Here is a 22,940-nt window from a genome sequence, read left to right on the forward strand (position 1 = left end):
TCCACGGACCAGAATCATGAGTGGATTACTATGTGTCCAATGTTATCTTAATGATATCTTGATTACTAGTTCAAGTGAAGAGTGTCATATAAAGAATTTAGAAGCAACACACGATTTTCATGTCAAGGAAGAAAAAGGTGATTTCTTTCAAACATCAATTCAGTACTTGACCCAAGTACTGAAATTTATAGTAAAGGGCACCTAAGAAGATGGAAGCTATTATGGAATCTCCACGTTCAACGAATGTGACACAGTTGAGACCACTGTCAGGATTAGTTAATCGCTATGGCAGATATGTCCCAAGATTAGCAATCCTGCTTAAACCATTGCGTAACTTATTGTGCATCAAATAAGCTTGGCAATGGACACCTGAGTGTGAAAAAGCATATGAGTTACAGGTACTGGAAGCACTGCAAAAGCCAAAAGTGTTGGTTAATTTTAACCCAAAGTTATCATTACAACTTGCTTGTGATCATCATAGAGTCATAGAAACGCTACAGTGCAGAAAGAGGCCATTCGGCCCATCAAGTCTGCACCGACCACAATGCCACCCAAGCCCTACCACCATATCCCTACAGATTTACCCACTAATCCCTCTAACCTACGCATCTCAGGACACTAAGGGCAATTTTTAGCATGGCCAATCAACCTAACTCGCACATCTTTGGACTGTGGGAGGAAACCCACGCAGACACGAGGAGAATGTGCAAACTCCACACAGACAGTGACCCAAGCCAGGAATCGAACCCAGGTCCCTGGAGCTGTGAAGCAGCAGTGCTAACCACTGTGCTACCGTGCCGCCCACCGTATGGAATATGATGCTTCACTGTATGGAATTGGAGCAGTGGTGTCGCACACATTACATTCAGGAGAAGAAAGACCAACAGCTTTTGCATCATGTACATTAACCAGTGCTGAGTCCAATGGTGCCCATTTGGAGAAGGAAGCATATTTTGGGTGAGAAAGTTCCACCAATACCTGTATGGTTATCATTCACATTGTAGATGGATCACAGACCCTTAACCATTTTCATGCCACATAAAGCTATACCTTCTCTCACTGCTAGTAGACTCCAACAATGTTCTTTAATCTTTTCAGCACATTTATATGACATTAAGTATTGACAGTCAGAGTGCCGTGTCAATGCAGAGGCATTGTCACATTTGCCTTTGCCAACTAGTCAAATATCACCGAGTAGTGTTGCCAATATCTTCTATTTCTCACAAATAGATAACATTCCAGTGACAACAGCTCAGGTCTAAAGACATACCAGAAATGATCCCGTGATGGGGAAGCTAACAGATATGGTGTTGAAGAGGAGGTTAGCTGGAATGCATCCTGATCTAAAACCATATGTTTCAAGGAAGCTTGAGTTGATAGTCCAGGGTGGATGCTTGTTGTGGGGAGTCAGAGTGATCATTCTACCTAACTTGCGACAAATAGTATTGGAGCAACTACATGGAGAACATCCAGGCAATAGTTCAAATGGAAGAACTTGCGAGGAGCTACTACTGACAGCCAGGCCTTGATGTCCAGGAAAAAGCTGGAGAATACCAGTCTTGTGTGCAAATGAGGAATTCACCACCATTGTCCCCATAACATCCATGGGAGTGGCCTAAAATGCCATGACAACATTTACACATTGACTTTGCTGTTCCTTTCGAAAGGCACATGTTCTTGGTTGCCTTGGACGCGACAATCAAAATGGTCGGAAGTTGTCCTGATGAACTCAATGACTACAGAACAAACCACTGAGAAACCTGATGAGATTTTCGCAAGGTTTGGTAAACCAGAACAAATTGTCAGCGACAATGGTTCTCAATTTACTTCAAGAATTTGAAGACTACATCGAGATGAGTGGTATTCAACATAACAAATCAGCACCATACCATCCATCCACTAAGGTTTAGCTGAAAGGTTCACACAGTCATTGAATCATTCAACGAAATCCTCCAGGGACCAACTTTTAACTCGATGTCTTAACAGTTTTTTGGCATCATATCGAAATACCACACGTGCGACTACACCAAGTTCACCAGCATTGCTACTTCATAGAATCATAGAATTAATTCAGTGCAGAAGGAGGCCATTCAACCCATCAAGTCTGACTGACCACAATCCCACCCAGGCCCTATTCCCGTAACCCCACATATTTACTCTGCTAATCCCCCTGACACTAGGGTCAATTTAGCATGGTCAATCAACCTAACCCGCACATCTTTGGACTGTGGGAGGAAACCAGAGCACCTGGAGGAAACCCACGCAGACATGGGGAGAATGTGCAAATTCCACACAAGACAGTGCCCCAAGGCTGGAATTGAACCCGGGTCTCTGACGCTGTGAGGCAGCAGTGCTAACCACTGTGCCACCTTAAGAACTATTTTTGATTTATTGTAACCTTAGGAGATATCAACGACAATAGAGCACAACCAACAGTGGCTAATTGCCAGAAGAGAAGATAATTCCAGAAGGCACATGTTTCAACAGGAGGAGGAGTTTTGGCACGTAGCTATACAATGAGAGAAAAGTGGGTTCCTGCTCGTGTATTAACCAAAACTGGTCCAATCTCATATACAATCCAAACTGAGGTTGAACTTGTGTGGGGGTGACACCCAGATCAGTTGTTAGCTTCATTCAAAAGTGTGCCAGAACAACGTCGAGGCGACCCCTTCATCTCTATTGCCAGAAGTTGTGACTGAGAGTTCAGATCCATCAGCCAACTCAAAGTTGGGGAGGAAGCTATTGCTGATACTAATCTGCCTTCTCTAAGTGATACTGAGATACCTTTCAGCGTAGGGACATAGAACGTGAGAATACCTCGAAGGTCAAACACAGCCAACTTCTTAAACATTCAGGCAACTAGTGAGAAATTGACGCCCACCAGACCACCTTTCCTATTGATTGTATTGTTACAGCGTGATAATGCATTGCCTGCTGTACTCTGAATCTTTTGATGACTATGTATCAATACAATAGTTATTTGTTTTTTGTAGAACCTTAGATGTAAAGGGGGAGGGATATTATATATTTGAGTAGTTGTTGTGCTGTTGCATAGTCCCTTTAAGAGAACAATCACGTGGTCACCTCATGATGTCATTGGGTGTTTCGCGGGCTTTGTTTTAGTCTAGATCCAGCCCTTGTTCAGTGAACAGCTCTTAATAAACCTGCTTGTTGTTTTTCACAAGACCTACACGTAGCACCTCTACTTCCTTTTTATCAACATTCCAAGCAGCCAACATGACAATTTCACAAAATGTTGCAGTACTTTAATTAACAGTACTGCGACTTGGGAAATTCTGTCACATAAAATTTAAAACATAAATGTAGCTAGCGATCCTATTATTAGAAACAAAACCATGAAATTTGCCAAGATAAACTGACAGGCAAAGAATAATGGCAGATGTTATATTAACATATCACAGGCTACACTTAAACATGAAATTATTATTCTGAACTGCAGTTTAAAATGAAACGCTGCAACTATACATGTTTTGTCATTGTGCATGTCAAGCAACAAGACATTTTTGAAAAGCGATGGATTTTTGTAGTATAATAGTGTCAGAAACAATATTGCCTAATGTGCAATATTCATTTGTTTATACAATTTTTTGAAACAATTTTGTTACTGGCATTTTACAATGAAGAATTATATGCCATATATTCATGAATTTCACACTTTGGTATATAAATTTAGATGATGTATGCTGAGGTAAAAGCCTTTGTTACAAACTTAGGTCGACCTCATTTACCTTCCCGTTGTCAGCCACTCTTATAGGATTATGTCGAAATAGTCCATTTAACCTCTTGAGTCTGCTCCACCATTCAATTAGATCACAGCTGATCTGTACTTCAGCCTCATTTATCCGGCTTTGAGTCACATCCCTTATTACAATTACCTAATAAACTAATGGAGAAGGATGATGTAGCTGAACAAGCTAAAGACAGATTCTGTTCATTAAAATTAAGGCATAATAGAGGAGCTGTTATGCTACTAGGTGTGTATTCTGTACCATAAAGTCTTGGAACAGAAATAGAGGTGCAGGTTTGCAGACAAGTTACAGAAAGATGCAATAACCATAGAATCATACAGCGCAGAAGAGATCCTTTAGCCTATCAAGTCCGCACTGACACATTAGAAACACCTGAACTCCCACCTAATCCCATCTGCCAGCACTTCGCCCATAGCTTGAATGTTATGACGTGCCAAATGCTCATCCAGGTACTTTTTAAAGGATGTGAGGCAGCCCGCCTCTACCACCCTCCTAGGCAGCACATTCCAGACCATCACCACCCTCCGGGTAGAAATGTTTTTCCTCGCATCCCCCTCTAAACCTTTTGCCCTCACCTTGAACCTATGTCCCCTTGTGACTTACCTTTCAACTAAGGGGAATAAAAGAGAAAATGCTGGAAAATCTCAGCAGGTCTGGCAGCATCTGTAAGGAGAGAAAAGAGCTGACAAAGGGTCATCTGGACTCGCAATGTCAGTTCTTTTCTCTCCTTGCAGATGCTGCCAGACCTGCTGAGATTTTCCAGCATTTTCTCTTTTGGTTTCAGATTCCAGCATCTGCAGTAATTTGCTTTTAACTAAAGGGAACAGCTGCTCCTTATCCACTCTGTCCATATCCCTCATAATCTTGTACACCTCGATCACCCCTCAGTCTTTTCGACTCCCATGAAAACAACCCAAGCCTTTCCAACCTCTCTTCATAACTTGCATGTTCCATCCCAGATAGCACCCTAGTGAATCTCCTTTGCTCCCCCTCCAGTGCAATCACATCCTACCTATAATGTGGCGACCAGAACTGCACACAGTACTCTAGCTATGGCCTCACCAAAGTTCTATACAAATCCAACATAACTTCCCTGCTTTTGTAATCTATGCCTCAATTGATAAAGTCAAGTGCCCCATATGGCTTTCTCGCCACCCTACTAACATGCCCTTCCGCCTTCAGAGGTCTGTGGATAAATATGCCAAGGTCCCTTTGTTCCACAGAACTTCTAGTGTCCCACCATTCATTGAGTACTTTCTTGTCAAGTTACTCCTTCCTAAGTGTATCACCTCACACTTTTCAGGGTTAAATTCCATTTGCCACTTATCTGCCCATTTGTAGCCCAAGACAGTCTACCTCACTATTAACCACCTGACCAAACTTTGTGTCATCTGCAAATGTATTAATCCTACACCCACGTAGTCATCTATGTCATTTTTGTAAATGATGAATAATAGGGGGCCCAACACAGATCCTTGTGGTACGCCACTGGGCACTGGTGTCCAGTTGCTAAAGCAGCCTTCTGTCATCACCCTCTGTCTCCTACAACTCAGCCAATTTTGAATCCACTTTATCAAATTACCCTGTATCCCATGTACATTTACCTTCTTTACAAGTCTCCCATGTGGGACTTGTAATAACCATAGAGTAACAATGATGGGAACTTCAGTTACCCTAATAAAGGCCAATAACAGTATAAAATGCAAAAAGATGGAGGAATTCATAAAATATGTACAAGATAAATGTCTTAATCATTTACATTTTCAGGATGGAAACAATGCTGAATTTAAATCTGGGGAACATAGTGAGTCTTGTGCAGTATGTTGCAATGGGAGAGTAATTGAGGAACAATGCTTATAATATCAGGTTTAGAATAGGTATAGCAAAGGGTGAGGGGCAATTGCATGTAAAAATCCTTAACTGGTGGAGGGCTAACTGCAGAGGGTTGAACCATAGAATCCCTAGTGTGCAGAAGAGGCCATTCGGCCCATCAAATCTGCACCAACTCTCTGACAGAGCAACTTACCCAGGCCTTCTCCCTGCCCTTTCCTGTAACCCCAGACATTTCCCATGGCTAATCCATCTCACCTTTAAATCATGGAACGCTAAGGGGCAATTTAGCATGGCCAATCCACCTAACCCGCACATCTTTGGACTGGGGGAGGAAACCAGAGCACCTGGTGGAAACTCATGCAGACACGAGGAAAATGTGCAAACTCCACACAGTCACCCGAGGCTGGAATTGAACCCAGGTCCCTGGTACTGTAAGGCAGCAGTGCTAATCACTGTGCCACGATGCCACCCAGTTGAACAAGGATCACTCCCAGATGGCTTGGAATCAAAATTTGGTTGGCAAAATAATACTTGAACAATGGAAGGCCTTCAAAGGAGAGATGATTTGGGTATAAAATAAACACATACTCACAAGAGGGAAATGAAGGACATCCAAAGCAAGCCCCCCTGGATTATTAAAGATGAAGGCCTGGGTTTTGGTGAACAGCAATTGACACTGACCTTGAAGAAAGCTGCCCCCAAGTAACTAGTGATGTCTATGGTGTGGATTTCACCTCTCCTAATGTCAGCTTAAGGGTATGAGATTCTGGCCCCACCACCATTTTTAAAGGGCTTGATCCAGGTTGTCACAACTCGGTAAAAGTTCAGACCACTGTATCCACTAGTTCTCCATTGTCTACGTGGCGATATCCTGAGACAAGTAACAGATTTGCCAAATACAGTTTCTCTTTCATAAAACTATCAATTCTGACTAATCATCTTGTGATTTTTATCCCATGCGTTCCGTTACCACACCTTTCAGAATAGATTCCAGCATTTTCCCAATGACTGGTGCCAGGCTATCTGGTCTGTAGTCTTCCACTTCACTCTCCTGCCTTTCTTCCACAGCAGCAATACTGTTACCTTCCAATCCAAGTTCAGGGAATTCTGGGAGGTCAAAGCCAATGCATCCACTATTGCTGAAACTACCTCTTTTAAAACCCAAGCATGTAGACAATCAAGTCCAGGGCATTTGTAGGATTTCAGCCTCACGAATTTTTCCGATACTTTTTCTCTACTAAGTTTATGTTTCTATTTATCCTTTCGTGGGATGTGAACATCAATGGTGAAGTCAGAATTTATTGCCCATCCCTAATTGTCCTTGGGAAGGTGCTGGTGACTGTCTTCTTGAACCGCTGAAGTCCGTGTGATGTTTGTACACCCACAGTGCTGTTAAGGAAGGAGTTCCATGACTTTTACCCAGAAACAGTGAAGGAACGGCAATGTTGTTCCAAGTCAGGATGGTGTGTGGCTTGGAGGGGAACTTGCAGGTAGTGGTCATAGAGTCATAGAGGTTTACAGCAGGGAAACAAGCCCTTCGGCCTAACTTGTCCATGCCGCCCTTTTATTTTTAAACCCCTGTGTTCCTGTTTTTTTTCAAACCCCTGTGTTTAAACCCAAGGTGTTCCCTTGCCATCAGCCACCCTTATCTTTCTGGTTGTAGAGGTTGTAGGTTTGGAAGGTGCTGTTGAAGGAGCCTTGGTAAGTTGCAGTAGATTGTACACACTGCTGCCTCTGTGCATCAGTGATGGAGAGAGTGAATGTTTATTGTGGTGGATAGGGTGGCAATCAAGGCTGCTACGTCAGATGGTGTCAAGCTTCTTGAGTGTTGTTGGTTCTGCACTCATCCAGGCAAGGAGAGAGTATTTCATCACACTCCTGACTAGTGCCTGGTAAATGGTTCATGAGCTTTGGGGAGTCAAGCAGTGAGGTAGTCACTTCAGAATACACAGACTCTGACCAAAAATGCTGAAAACACTCAGCAGGTCTGATAGCATCTGTGGACAGAGAATAGAGCTAACGTTTCAAGTCAGGGTGACCCTTCATCAGAGCTTCATCCAGCATCCGCAGTACTATGCCTTTTCCCAGACTTGCAGTAAGAGGATTTATATGGCTGGTCCAGTTCAGTTTCTGGTCAATGATAATTCCCAGGATGTTGATAGTGGGGGATTCAGCAATGGCAGTGCCATTGAATGTCAAACAGAATTGGTTAAATTCTGCCTTATTGGAGATGGTCATTTCCTGGTACTTGTCTGGTGTGAATGTTATTTGTCACTTATAACCCAAGCCAGAATGCTGTTAGGCCCTTCTGCATATGGAAACAGATTGTTCCAATGTCTGAGGAGTCAGGAACGGTGCTGAGCATTGTGTAATCATCAGCAACCATCCCCACTTCTGACCTTGTGATGGAAGGTCATTGATGACGCAGCTGAAGATGTATGGGCCTAGGATGCTGAGGAACTCCTGTAAAGTCGTGGGACTGAGAATGATTGATCTCCAACAACTGCACCTTTATGCAAGATATGACTCCCAATAGTGGAGTGTTTACCCCGACTTCAGTCATACTAGAGATCTCCTTGCTGACACACTCAGTCAAATACTGCCTTGATGTCAAGCAAGGGCAGTCACTCTCCCTTCATCTTGTGAGTCCAGATCTGGATCAAGACTGTAATGAAGTCAGGAACTGAATGGTCCTGGAGCAACCTGAATTAAACATCAGTGAGCAGGCTATTACTGGGTAAGTGCCACTTGATAGCATTGTTCATGACCCCTTCCAACACTTTGTTGATGATCGAGAGTAGATTGATGGGGCCTCAATTGGCTAGGTTGGGTTTTGTGTGGATATAACTGTACAACTTTCCAATTATTGGGTAGATGCTGGTGTTCTAGCTGTGCTGGAACAGCTTGTCTTGGGGAATGGCAAGTTCTGGAACGCAAGTCTTCAGTACTACTGCTGGAAAGTTGTCAGGGCCCATTGCATTTTAAGCATCAACTACCTTCTTGATAACATATGGCGTGAATCGAATTGGCCACAGACTTGCATCTGTGATGCAAGGGACCTGAGGACGATGCCAAGATGGATCATCCACTCGGCACTTCTGGCTGAAGGTGGTTGCAAATACTTCACCTTGGCTTTTGCACTGAAGTGCTGGCCTCCTCATGCTGGTTGTTTAATTATCTACCATCAATCAAGACTGGATGTGGCAGGGCTGCAGAGCTTAGCTCTGATATGTTGATTGCAGGATTGCTTAACTCTGTTATGACCAGGATGGGAGGAATGCACAGTTTATCTAGTCCCACTACTCCCCATGTTGTACCAAAAATTTTAAAGTTTAATTCACTCACCAAAAATTATTTAACTTCACTATCATTAGACACAGAATAAAAGAAACTTTAATAGGCTTCTTTCAATAAACTCAATGATTTATCATAAAACAAAACTTATTTTTTAAAAGAAAGCTGCAAGAACTGGTACACAAACAATTCTAATCTGGAAGTATTACTATATTTCTCGTTTTTCCCAGCACACACATGCTCACGCACACACATGGACACACAGATAAGGCCTCATAGGCTTTATAAGATAAAGGATAAAATTCACAGGGTTTTGATTCTGTTGATCTGGAGCTCCCTTGTATGAAGTAGATGTCTAGAGGCTCTCACCAATGGAGCTTTGGCATAGAGGAGAAAATAGGCCGAGATCAATTCTTCTTGTCTCAGCTTTTCAGGGTTCCAAATGCAGACAAGTTATACTCAGATCAGGATTCTCTGGCTGCAAACGGATAACTGCACACAGGATTTCAGATAGGGCAAGAAAGAGAGTCGATTAGAGCAGCCTTCCTTCTCGTGTTAGACCCCAAAACACAGAAATTCCAAAAGAACAGTTCCAACACGTAAAGCTTTTCTTTGTCATGTGATTTCCAGTAAATCACCAGCCTTTGCCTTTACCAGTTTTTCTTCCCCATCAATTAAAGTGATTGCAGTTCAAAACAAACATACAGCACTTCTCCCTCAAGTACCAAGCTGGTGAAGTGATTTCTTAGAAAATGTTGACAGTCCAAAATGAACTTTCATCATTCAGGGGGCACAGGCTGGCACTGCCAAGGTGACAATGCCCAGGGGGCACTGCCCAGTGCCCAACCCTCTGGGTGGACCTCGATTACTCCCTCTCTTCACTCCAGTGGGGTCGGGCCACCAGCTTCCCGCAAGTGGGGAGCTATACTCAACCCCGCTGGTGAAATACTCCTTTGGGGAGAGGGGGGGAGGGATGTAGGCTAGTGGGCCTGTAGACTTCTGGGCCTGCTAATGCTACTTAAATTAGATTGAAAGTACATGTTGAATATGTTAGACAGGCTCCGGGCCGATTTCTGGCGCAGAGCTGATGGTGCCTGAAATCCAACATGAGGAGATGTGTCACCCAGCAGGGAGCCCGTGAAACAGCCTCCACTAGAGTCTCCCAGCCCAATGCACTACAAAAACTGCACGGCGGGGTGGGAGAATCACATCCATGGTTCCAACATTTGTCTATTGCCTGCTGCTTCCGCTATTTGGCATGCAAGTAGTCAAATGGAATTCATTTGGGACAAGTGTGAGGTAATGCATTTTGAGAGGGCAAACAAAGCAGGGGAACGCTCATTAAGTGTGAGGACCGAGAGGTGAGAGGAGGAAGTGAGAGACTTTAGGGTGCATGTCCAAATGTCCCTGAAAGTAGCAGAAAAGGTAGGTAAGGTAGTAAAGAAAGCACATGCAATGCTTTGCTTTATTGGATGGGGTATAGAATGCAAAAGCAGGAATGTAATGTTCGAACTGCATAACATGATGGTTAGCCCACAGCTGGAGTTTTGCTACAGTTCTGGTCACCATTTTACAGGAAGGACATAATTGCTCTGGGGATAGTGCAGGAGAGATTTAGAAGAATGTGGCCAGAGCTTTAAAATTATAGCTACGAGGAGAGATTGGATAGGTAAGGGTTGTTTTCCTTCAAACAGAAGAGGCTGAGGGAGTGACTTGATTGAGATGTACAAAATTATGAGGGGGCTTGAGAGAGTAGCCGGGAAAGACCTGTTTCCCCGAGGGGAGAGGCCACTACCAGGGACCAAAGGTTGAAGGTGATTGGTAGAAGGATTAGAGGGCATGTTAGGAAAAAGGTTGACAGGTGTCTGGAATTTGCTGCCCGGGTTGGTGGCTGAGGCAGAAAACCTCAACTCATTTAAAAAGTACCTGGATCAGCACCTGAAGTATTGTAACCTACAAGGCGACATACAGACCAGGTGCTGAAAGGTGGGATTGGAATGTGCAGCTCGATTTTGCAGCCAGCACAAGCGCGATGGGCTGAATAGCCTCTTTCTGAGCCGTAACATTTCTATAGTTGTAGTCCTGTATTAAGTATGAAACATCATTTTTGGGTTTGGCTGGTGTTGCTCCTGGCATGCCCCCCTGCACTCTTCAGTGAACCAGGGTTGATCCCCCGGCTTGATGGTAATGGTAGGTTTGCCAAGCCATGAGATTATAGATTAGGGTTGCATACAATGCTGCTGCTGCTGAAGGCCTGGAGCACGTCATGCATGCCCAGTTTTGAGTGCTACATCTCTTTGAAATCAATCCTATTTAGTACAGTGGTAGAGGAATATCTTCAGAATTTGGATGCCTCCCTTCAGAGACTGGATAACTATGAATTGAGAGTCTGCACGTTCTTCCAGTCCTTGATTTGAGTATTTGGGACAAGTGATTAATGCCAAGGGCCTTCACAGATCCCCTTCAAGGGTCAAGGCTATCACTGAGGCATCTGCACCTCAGAATCATAGAATCCCGACAGTGTGGAAGGAGGCCATCCGGCCCATCGAGTCTGCACCGACCACAATCCCATCCAGGCACTATTCCCGTAACCACACACATTCACTCTGCTAATTCCCTGACACTAGGGTCAATTTAGCATGGCCAATCCACCTAACCTGCACATCTTTGGACTGTGGGAAGAAACCGGAGCACCCGGAGGACACCCATGCAGACACGGGGAGAATGTGCAAACTCCACACAGACAGTGACCTGAGGCCGGAATTGAACCCGGGTCCCTGGTGCTGTGAGGCAGCAATGCTAACCACTGTGCCACCCCGAATATTATGAGGTAGCAAATTCATATTAACCAGTTGTGATAATTCCTAGGATTGTTGCACGACTACAGAAGATTTGTTTCAAATTTGGAAATGATTTAAAAATCATTGCACAACCTCTTGTGCCTAAACAAGAAATGAAAGATCAATGCAATAACACTTCTGTGCAAGCCAAAGAAAGATTGCTAAAATCTGAAGTTCTTACACATTTTGATTCTCATTAGTTCATAAGGTATAGGAGCAGAATTAGGCCATTCAGCCCATCGAGTCTTCTCTGCCATTCAATCATGGCTGATATGCTCCTCATCCCCATTTTCCTGCCTTCTCCTCATAACCCTTCAACCCATTGCCAATTAAAAATCTATCTAACTCCTCAAATTTACTCACTATCCCAGCATCCACTGCACTTTGGGGTAGTGAATTCCACAGATTCACAACCCTTTGGGAGAAGTAGTTTCTCCTTGACTCTGTTTTAAATTTCTACCCCTTAACCTACCCTATCTTATTGTGAATAAAAGTATTATATCAGTCTATATTCTGTGATAAGTATGTCAGTCTCTGACTTGACTATTTCAATTCTGATGTAAATTCTAACCTTTCACAATCCTTTACGTGTAAAAATGCTTCCAGATTTCAATACTCAATGGTCTCACTCTAATTGTAAGGTTGTACTGTGCTCTAGATTCCACCACAAGAAGAAATGGTTTTTCTGTACCTACTCTATGGTGCAGTCTGAACATGTACTTTTATGGATGTTGTCTCCCATTGCCTTAAAACTAGCATGGTAGCAGAACCCAAGAGTGTAATAATAAAACCTCCTTGAATTTGCATAGGCAAACGCTCCTTCAATCTCTCTGAAGACAGGCAAAATTAACACTGTGTAAGGCAAATTTTGGCTTGAATTATAAGCTGTTTTATCCCACAGCAGGTGAAATACATAGAACAATAGAATTGGTGAGTTACTTGACACAATCGATACAAATTCTGTTAAGGTACTGTTACAAAACAAAGAAATGCAAATATAGCACATCCTGGTGGGTAATCTAACTCATGAGCACAAACTGTACCTATTGCCGAGGGTAACAACTTGTCTATATCTTTCCAATCTTCAACTGCTCGAGTTCTGATATTTTAAAGCCTTTCTCAAAGCCTCAGAAACAGTGCAACATATTCTTTCTGAATGACCAAACAACTCGAGAATTGGCCATTTTTGGCCTCTAAAATGCTACCCTTGTGTTTCTGTCATCTGCCTATGAATCCGCAACACACAATACTGAGCTGCAGCAAGAATCAATCTTTCTTTAGGCAAACATTGGCATAAAACCCATTTTATATTGCTTCATATGCAAATCTTTTTACATGGAAAAATGGCTAAAGCAAACCCACAATGATGCATGGTTTGCTTTAGCCATTTTACATGGTAGGTAAAATGGCTAAAGCAAACCCACAAACCCATAATAATGAAGACACACAGTGAGATAACATATAAGACTGACATTGCAGGGAATGAATAAGTTAAAAAACTTAGAACATTTGGAGACCCCATAAAATAATGAAATTGAAGCACACAATTTGGGTGCATGTGGAACAACTTATTGAGAGATGCGTCAATAATCATTCCATTAGTATTTTATTCATAATATCAACTAATTGAACAAATTAAATCCTCAGTAGAATCTGTTTTGTCAGATCTCACTTCATGCATTGTTTATGTGACATAGCACTTGCATGCATCATTGATTCCTTCTGAAATAGTGAAATATTCTCATTTACAATGACTCAATATACATAAACTAGGACAGCTACTAGAAAGGGTTACTTGCTGTTGAGCTTCAAAAGGAGTCATACGGAAAATACCAAAACTTGGGTAAAGATTGACAGAGAAGAATGTTTTCACAGATCAAGTGCTCTCAATCAGTGATTCACAGATCCTCAGAAAAAACACCATAAATTCATGAATTCCTTTCCTTTGATCAGTTACTTTCACTGATTCAACCAAACGTTAAAAAATCAGCAATGTTTCCTGACTTGTCACTTTGATTGCCACTAACTTCTGTTACACAGTATTCCATGTACAATGAAATTTGTGATTAAAACATTATTTGCAGAACAATTATGTACATAATTGATTTTTGTAAAGGCAAAGTGTAAGAAAAAGTAAATTTCAATTTTGGTGATTTTTCAAAATGAAATGAGATTGTTCGGGGGCGATGGTGGTGTAGTGGTATTGTCACTGGACTAGTAATCCAGAGACCCAGGGTATTGCTCTGGAGTCCTGGGTTCAAATCCCACCATGGTGGATGGTGGAATTTAAAGTCAATATAACATCTAGAATTAAAAGTCTAATGAGGACTATGAATCCCTTGTCAATTGTTGGAAAAACCCAACTGGTTCACTAATGTCCTTTAGGGAAGGAAATCTGTCATCCTTGTCTAGTCTGACCTGCCTGTGTCTCCAGATCCACAGAAAGGTTTCCCCCTTATTCTCAAACTATGGTCCAGAATTCAGCGTCATAGTTTGAGGATAATGGGTAAACCTTTTAGAACTGAGGTGAGGAGAAATTTCTTCACCAGAGGGTGGTGAATGTGTTGAATTCACTACCACAGAATGTAGTTGAGGCCAAAATATTGTCTGATTTCGAGAAGAAATTAGAAATAGCTCGAGGGACTAAAGAGATCAAGGAAGGTTCACCAGGTTGATACCGGAGATGAGGGGTGTAGCTTATGAGGAGAGATTAAACAGATTGGGTCTGTACTCGTTGGAGTTTAGAAGGATGAGGGGTCATCTTATAGAGACATATAAGATAATGAAGGGGCTGGATAGGGTAGAGGTGGAGAGATTCTTTCCACTTAGAAGGGAAACCAGAACTAGAGGGCACAGCCTCAAAATAAGGGGGGGCCGGTTCAGAATAGAGTTGAGGGGGAACTTCTTCTCTCAGAGGGTAGTGAATCTCTGGAATTCTCTGCCCATTGAAGTGGTGGAGGCTTCCTCGTTGAATATGTTTAAATCACGGGTAGATAGTTTTCTGATCGATAAGGGAATTAGGGGATATGGGGAGCAGGCGGGTAAGTGGAACTGATTCGCTTCAGATCAGCCATGATCTTGTTGAATGGCGGGGCAGGCTCGAAGGGCCAGATGGCCTACTCCTGCTCCTATTTCTTATGTTCTTATGTTCTAAGGGGGGGGGGGAGATCAGGATATTAAATTCGATGATCAGCCATGATCAAAATGAATGACAGAGTAGGCTTGAAGGGCTGAATCATTACTCCTGCATCTAGTTTCTATGTTTCTAAATGTGGTTGACTCTTACTTGCCCCTAGCAAGCCAGTCAGCTGTATTCAATTGCTACAAAGGAAACAAAAAGGAATAAAACTGGATAAATCACAGCATCGACCTAGACACCGGAAATGACAATGGCAAACTCAGCTGTGTTGACCCTGCAAAGCCCTCCTTACTAACGTCTGGGAACTTATGCCAAAATTAGGAGAGCTGTCTCACAGACTAGTCTGACATAGTTATACTTACGGAATCATACCTTACAGATAATGTTCCAGACACCATCATCACTATTCCTGATTTTGACCTGTTCCACCAGCAGGGCAGACCCAGCAGAGATGGTAGCACCATGATATACAGTCGGGAGAGAGTTGCCCTGCGAGCCGTCAACAACAACTCTGCATCCCATGAAGTCTCATGGCATCAGGTCAAACAGGAGAAAGGAAATCTCCTTATGATTACCACATACTGTCCCTCCTCAGCTAATGTATCAGTACTCCCTGTTGAACACCACCTTGGAGGAAGCACAGTGGGTGGCAAGGGTGCAGAATGCATTCTGCTTGGGGGACATTGATGTCCACCACCAAGAGTGGCTCAGTAGCACCACCACAGACTGAGCTGGCCGGGTCCTGAAGCACAAAGCTGCTAGATTGGGACTGTGGCAGTGGTGAGGGAACCAACGAGATGGAAAAACATATTTGACCTCATCCTCACCAACCTGCCTGCTGCAGCTGCATCTTTCCACAACTGCATTGGTAAGAGTGACCACTGCGCCGTCCTTGTGCAGACAAAATCCCATCTTCACATTGAGGGTACCCTCCATCGTTTTGTGTGGCACTACTGCTGTGTTCAATGGGATACACTTCAAACAGATCTAGCAACTCCAGACTGGGCATCCATGAGGCACTGTGGGCAATCTGCAGCAGCAGAATTGTACTCAACCACAAGCTGTAACCTCATGGCCTGGCATATCCCCCCACTCTACCATTGCCACCAAGCCAGGGGATCAACCCTGGTTCAATGAAGAGTGCAGGAGGGCCATGTTTGAATAAAGTTGTAAGAACGGCATGAGCTGAGTGGCCCTGATGAAACTCAGACTGAGCATCAGTGAGCAAGTTACTGAAGAATAAGTGCTGCTTGATAGCTTGTTGACCCCCACCTTCCACCATTTCAATGCTGATCGAAAGTAGACTGATGGAACAGTAATTTGGCCAGATTGGATTTGTCCTGCTTTTTGTGTACGTTACATACGTGGGCAATTTTCCACATTGCCAAGTCGATGACAATGCTCCAGCTCTACTGGAGCAGCTTGGCTAAGGGCACAGCTAGTTCCAGAGCACAAGAATCAGTACTACTGCCAGAGTGTTGTCAGGGTCCATGATCTTCACAGTATCCAGTGCCTTAGCCATTTCTTGAAATAATGTGGAGCATTGGGATAAATAAAATTGGTATCTGTGATGCTGGGGACCTCTGGAGAACACAGTAAGAAGTTTAACAACACCAGGTTGAAGTCCAAATGTGATGCTGTGATGCTGGGGACCACTGGAGAAGGCAAAGATGGTTCATCCACTTGGCTGAAGATGATTGCGTTTCAGCCTTATGTTTTGCACTGATGTTTTAGGCTCCCCCATCATTGAGGATGGGGATATTTGTGGAGTCTCCTCCTCCAGTTAGCTGTCACCACCATTCACAACTGGATATGGCAGGACTGCAGAACTTGGATCTGATCCGTTTCTTATGGGATTGCTTAGCTGTGGCTATTGCAAGCTACTTCCACTATTTGACAAGTGAGTAGTCCTGAATTGAGGCTTTGTCATGTTGACATCTCATTTTTAGGTATGCCTGCCATGCTCTCTTGAACTCTTCATTGAATAAACATTGATCCCCAGTTTGATGATAATGGTAGAGTGAGAGATATGCTGGATCATGAGGTTACAGAATGTGGTGGAATACACTTCTGTGCGACTGGTAGCCCACAGCACCACAAGGATGCCCAATTCTAGGCTGTCAGATCTGTGCTAAATCTATCTCATTTAGCACAGTGATAGTGACACACAACGCCATGGAAGATATCCTCAATGTGAAGATCTCCAACCAGTCACTCCTACCAAGCGTCCTTCTGACATTTAATCAAAGCAATGTCTGTCTGACCCAGTGGTTCAAGTGGAAATTACATACACTTGTCAGATGCCATGACACATGGCATTGTCAGGTGCATCTGCCACGGGTAGATTGATGAGGATGAGGTCAAGTAGCTTTTTCCCTCTTGTTGGTTCCCTCATTACTGGTCGCAGGTCTAATCTAACAGCTATGTCTTTGAGGATTTGACCAACAACTGTGCTATGTTAGGTGATGAATGCTGAAGTTTCCCAGCCCAGAGCACATTCAGTGCCCTTGACGCTCTAAGTCCTTTTTCCAATTGGTGTTCAACAAGGAGGGGAGTGGGGCGTGCTATGTGTTAATCAGCAGGAAGTTTCTTTGCCCATGTTTGACCTGATGCCTGATTGAGTCTGGAATCGATGTAGAGGACTACCAGGGCAACTCTCTCCTGACTATTTACCAGTCTGCTGGTGGGTCAGGACATAGCCAGGGATGGTGATGGTGTCTGGGACATTATCTGTAAGATATGATTCCATGAATTATGACTATGTTTGCCTGTTGCTTGACTCATCTGTGGGACAGCTCTCCCAATTTTGGCACAAGCCCCCAGATGTTAGTAAGGAGGACTTCACCGGGTCAACAGGGATAGGTTTGCTGCTATTGTTTCCATTGCCTAGGTTAATGCCAGGTGGTCCATCTGGTTTCATTCCATTTTAACTTTGTAGTGGTTGTACAATTGAGTGGCTTGCTGGGCCATTTCAGAGGGCATTTAAGAACCAACTACATTATTGTGAGCTAGAATCACATGTAGCTCAGACCAGCTAACGATTTTCTTCCCAAAAGGACACGTGTACCAGATGGATCTTTTCAACAGTCAATGATAGTTTCATTGTAGCCATTACTAGACTTGCTTTTAATTGCAGATTTATTAATTAATTGAATTTCACCAGTTGCCATGGTGGGATTTGAAGCTGTGTCTCCAGAGCAGTCCAATGACACTGGACCACTACACTACCTTCCACAGGTCAAACATACTTGATTGTGTGCCATTGAGTCACTACAGAAAACCTGGAACTTAAAACACCCCAATGCAAGTGACCCAGAATTTCTCCAAACTTAGCTTGTAATCAAAATGAGGTTACATCTAAAATTGTTATCTCTCCAACCAATGAGGCTGCGGCCCAGCCGGGATCTAACTAATGAAGCAGGATGAGTGAGATGAAGGTCGGAAAAGTTTAGGAAATGGTGACCAGTCAGCTGGACTTATTCGGTAGCGTCTGGTTCAAGCCCCACTCCCGAACCTGAATATATGGATTAGGGATGGGAGTGTAGTGCATTTCTGAGCAAGAGTCGAAGGTGTCCTTGTGATATTTTATTCAAAGCCTTGTCTGTCTGACCCAGCAGTTCAAGTGGAAATTATAGATCGCGTGACATTTTTTCAAAGCAGAGTAGTGAGTTTCACTGATGTCCAGCCTATCATTCCCTTTGCAACCACAATGACCAAAACAGATTAACTGTTCACTAGGTGCTTAAGAATCTGACTTTGACATTGCCATTACACTTGTACTATAAATGCACCTAAATGAAATATTAGGGAAAACAAATAATGAATTACGAGGATAGAAATGAGATTTATTATTAGTATAAGATCCTGTTAACAAATTGAATACCATTGTGTCTAAAACAAAGAGTGACTCCAATTTAAAGTTTATTTATTAGTGTCACAAGTAGGCTTACATTAACACTGCAGTGAAGATACTGTGAAAATCCCCTAGTCCCCACATTCAGGCGGCTGGTCAGGCAAATTGAAGGAGAATTTAGCATGGCCAACATGCCTAACCAGCACATTTTTTGGACTGTGGGAGGAAACCGGAGCACCCGGAGGAAACCCACGCAGACACGGAGAGAATATGCAGACTGCGCTTAGACAGTGACCCAGGTCCCTGGCGCTGTGAGGACCAGCTGTGAGGCAGCAGTGCTAACCACTGTGCCGCCCTTGTTTGTTGGATGCAAAGTGATTTGGGCAGGCTTAGTAACCTGATCAAGTGCTACCTGAATGCAATTTTTTTCTTTCTTGTGATGTCCTGCACTATAACTGTTACCCTGGTTTCTTGGTATAAAAACATCTTGACTAGTGATAGAAGCTTTTGCTTTGTTTCCAAGACTTTTCTCTTAGCAGTGACTCCAGACCCATAGCAATGTGGTTGATTCTTAAATGCCCTGAGGGATGGGCAATAAATGCTGGTCCAGCCAGGGACACCCACATCCCATGAATGAATCGAACAAAAGCCAGTGCAGGAGGAAGCCATTCTGTTGCAGGGGCATTTTCATACTCATGCTCAGCAGGCAATGGAACATTTTGGATATCTGCTGCCACCTGGAGGTCAAGTAGAAAAGTAGACCAGAAACGGCTTTCTGAACTCATGCTGACCAACAACATGGACTAGATTCTCCGCATAAGTCATGCGCATATCACAGTGGAATCTAGGTGGAATGAAATAGAACAGTGCTGAAAATCGTGAAATTTTAACCATAAACAAGTTGCGCTCATGACTACTTTATGCCTGAGCATCTGCAATCTCTTATACAAGTTTATCTCAATCACAAGGAGAGCACCTGCTGCAATGTGAATTTTTCAACTTTGTATCCTGTCACCTAGCAAAATGTGTTGCTTTTTTTTGATGCATTATCGACAATTTTCTATTGAGAACAGAAAGGCAAAATTATGATGCGCTAACCCACCATCTAGTTTGATGTATTCTTTATGCTTCACATTGGTTAAAAATTTTATATCTTTAACACAGACTCCCCAATGGAATTTCCCCAAAACACCTCATAACTTAGAATTGTTGAATCGTACAGCACTGAAAGAGACCCTTTGGCTCATCATGTCTGTGCAAACGGCTATGAAACAGCAATTCAATTCATCAGACTCCTTTGTACTTTCTCCATAGCCCTGCAATTTCCTCCCCTTTTTAACTAGGTATCTAATTCCCTTTTGAAAATTACTGCTGAATCTGCTTCCACCATCCTTTCAAGTACTGAATTTCAGTAAAACTTGCTGAGTATATTTTAAGAATCCTCTCCACTTGTTTTGATCATGATCTCATTGAATGGCAGAGAAGACTTGATAGGCCAAATGGCCTACTTCTGCATCTATATCTTATGGTCAATTATGGTTTTTGCTTTGTAAATTATCTTAAATCTGTGTCTTCTAGTTACGCATTTTCAGTACCAAGTGGTTGGAGTGTGCGTGCGAGATATGGCCTAACCAGCAGTCCTTACCCTGGCATCCTTAAACTGAGTTGGGGTGGTACGGTGGCACAGTGGTTAGCACTGCTGCCTCACAGCACCAGGGACCCGGGTTCAATTCCCCGCTTGGGTCACTATCTGTGTGGAGTTTGCGCATTCTCCCCGTGTCTGCATGTGTTTCCTCCGGGTGCTCCAGTTTCCTCCCACAGTCCAAAGATGTGCGGGTTAGGTGGATTGGCCATGTTAAATTGCCCCTTAGTGTCAGGGGGACTAAATAGGGTAAATTCATGGGGTATGGGAATAGGGCCTGGGTGGGATTGTGGTCAGTGCAGACTCAATGGGCCGAATGGCCTCCTTCTGCACTGTAGGATTCTGAGTTCTGTCACTTTTGCCTTCACCCAGGCTGATACTTTACTGTTTTTTCCCTTCCCTACTTTGAAAGAAATAGTAAACAATTTAGTCACAATTTACGCCAACAGAGTGGCTGAAGCAGGAAGTAAAGATCACATCAGTGCAGCAGGAGGTCTCTTTGCAGGTTGAGGAATAATTATTGTATTTAAAAACACATCTGTTTCGTGCAAAGATAAGTGGATTTTGCAAAGGTCAATAAAAGCAATCATAAAAGTGAGGGATCTGCTTTTTGAATTGTAAGCTAAATATTAGAGAACAAAGAAGACAATTTAAAAATAGCAATATAGAGAGCAAACAAACCACAAACAATGAAGGAATAACCTGGTGGTTGCTTAATATTCAGCTGACTATCTTTAATTATTTTTGTCTTAGCACAAAGCTCCAGGCAGCAAACTAGACTACTAAAAATATGTCAACTTTGTTCTCAGTTAAAACTTTCCATTCTTTTTCTGTGATCCTCACTCCTGTTTCATCAGAAGGAACTCTTCAAATGCAGACAATAAAAATATAACAAAACTTACTTCAACTTATAAATCAAAGAAAAGGTTCAATAAAGAAACTTCATTACTCCAAACTTGGGGCCTCGCCCTGGGCCGCTCCAAGCACTCCATAATTCCAAACAGGTTCTTATTTATAGTGAGTCAGCTGACTATTACATCATTCTGTAATTGGTTCTATGGTTTACTGGGTCAGGCCGACCCTGACAGCTTGTTATCATTTGTCACATTACATCTAATACAAAGTTGTCACCGGTTACATTCTAACAACTCTTCAACATTAAAAAAGAATTCCAGCATGCCAGCCTGTATCCCTCCATTGTGTCAGCCAGTCATTCAGTGCGATTATCATTGACTTCAAACATGAATAGCTTGCATGTATGCTCCAAGTGGAAGAACATATTGGTTGTAGATAGATTCTGTTCTCTGGTGGTTCAACCATTCACACTGACCAATGGGGAATTATATCTTGCTTAAATTATGCTGCAGTTATCAGGGGCGGCATAGTGGGTAGCACTGCTGCCTCACAGCTGCAGAGACCCGGGTTCAATTCTAGCCTTGGGTGACTGTGTGGAGTTTGCACATTCTCCCCGTGTCTGCGTGGGTTTTCTCCAGATACTTCGGTTTCCTCCCACAGTCCAAAGATGTATAGGTTAGATGGATTAACCATGATAAATGTGTGGGGTTATGAGGATGGAATGGTGGGGTGGAGGGGAGGTGAGAGGGCCTGGGTAGAATGCTCTGTCAGAGAGTCGGTGCAGACTCGATGGGCCGAATGGCCTTGTCTGCACTGTTTGGATTCTATACTTGTCATAATAATACTGAATACAACACAAGTAATGGCATTTACAGAAATAAAATATAATTTGAACCAAAAAATGTTTAGTACCATTTAAAGTTTCATTAAACAATTCATCAAACAAAATATAAAATCTTGCTATATTTACAACATTTCTAAACCAGAGTCCCTGTTCAAATTGGCTGGCTTGAAATATCGACATAACATTTTCATTGAAAGTGTGTTTTATAGTTGAGCTCACCCCTGCATCTTCCCCTGTGTGACTGCTTCTTTTCTTTCTATTTTTAGCTGGTGAATGAACAACAGGAGAGTCGACCCCTCCTGAGCCCCTCGATTGATGATTTCCTACTCGAAGCAAAAGCCGACAGAGTTTCACGTACACCAACATCAAACACAGCAGGTGACCACTAACCTGAGTATTTCAAAGGAAAGAGACTGAGCTCAATAATCCTTTCAAAAGATTTTTCTCAATAACGGCCCAGTGTAATTGTGATTTACTTGGGATTAATATGCAGCAGAGTTGAGTAATATTTACAGAAATTGGAATTAACTTTTGTAAAAATTGGAATGAGTCTGTAGTGCGATACTTGTGATTTTTATACCATGAATGCTCAAATTGTTGAATTTCTGTGTCTTTATTTAGAATGTAATTTGACAGTAGAATAGCATATTTCAAAAATAGATTGTATGGAAACTGCATACAGAAATGGGGCATTCAGGCTAATCAACCTGTATTGGTGTTTATCCTCCCCACTTGTGTCAATCTCAATCTTGTGTCCTCCCTGTTCACGCATCCTTTTATTGCCATTTCCAATCTATTCTTAAACGTTGACGTAGGGTGGGATTCTCTGCCCCCACCTGATTCGTGACATGTTTCTCGACAGCCCCCCAT

The 22,940-nt window shown here is 42.9% G+C and overlaps 1 protein-coding gene across 1 annotated transcript in view; it reads left to right on the forward strand.

The window, feature by feature from the left end:
* The window catches only part of pex5la (peroxisomal biogenesis factor 5-like a), a 204,589-nt gene that overhangs the window by 121,682 nt on the left and 59,967 nt on the right, over positions 1–22,940 (forward strand). Inside the window, exon 3 of the mRNA XM_078210096.1 lies at positions 22,337–22,448. Within this exon, the coding sequence (XP_078066222.1) occupies positions 22,337–22,448 (112 nt within the window). The remainder of the gene's footprint in view (positions 1–22,336; positions 22,449–22,940) is intronic.

Source organism: Mustelus asterias, chromosome 3 (assembly GCF_964213995.1).
Source record: "Mustelus asterias chromosome 3, sMusAst1.hap1.1, whole genome shotgun sequence".
In the NCBI taxonomy this organism is placed as follows: domain Eukaryota; kingdom Metazoa; phylum Chordata; class Chondrichthyes; order Carcharhiniformes; family Triakidae; genus Mustelus; species Mustelus asterias.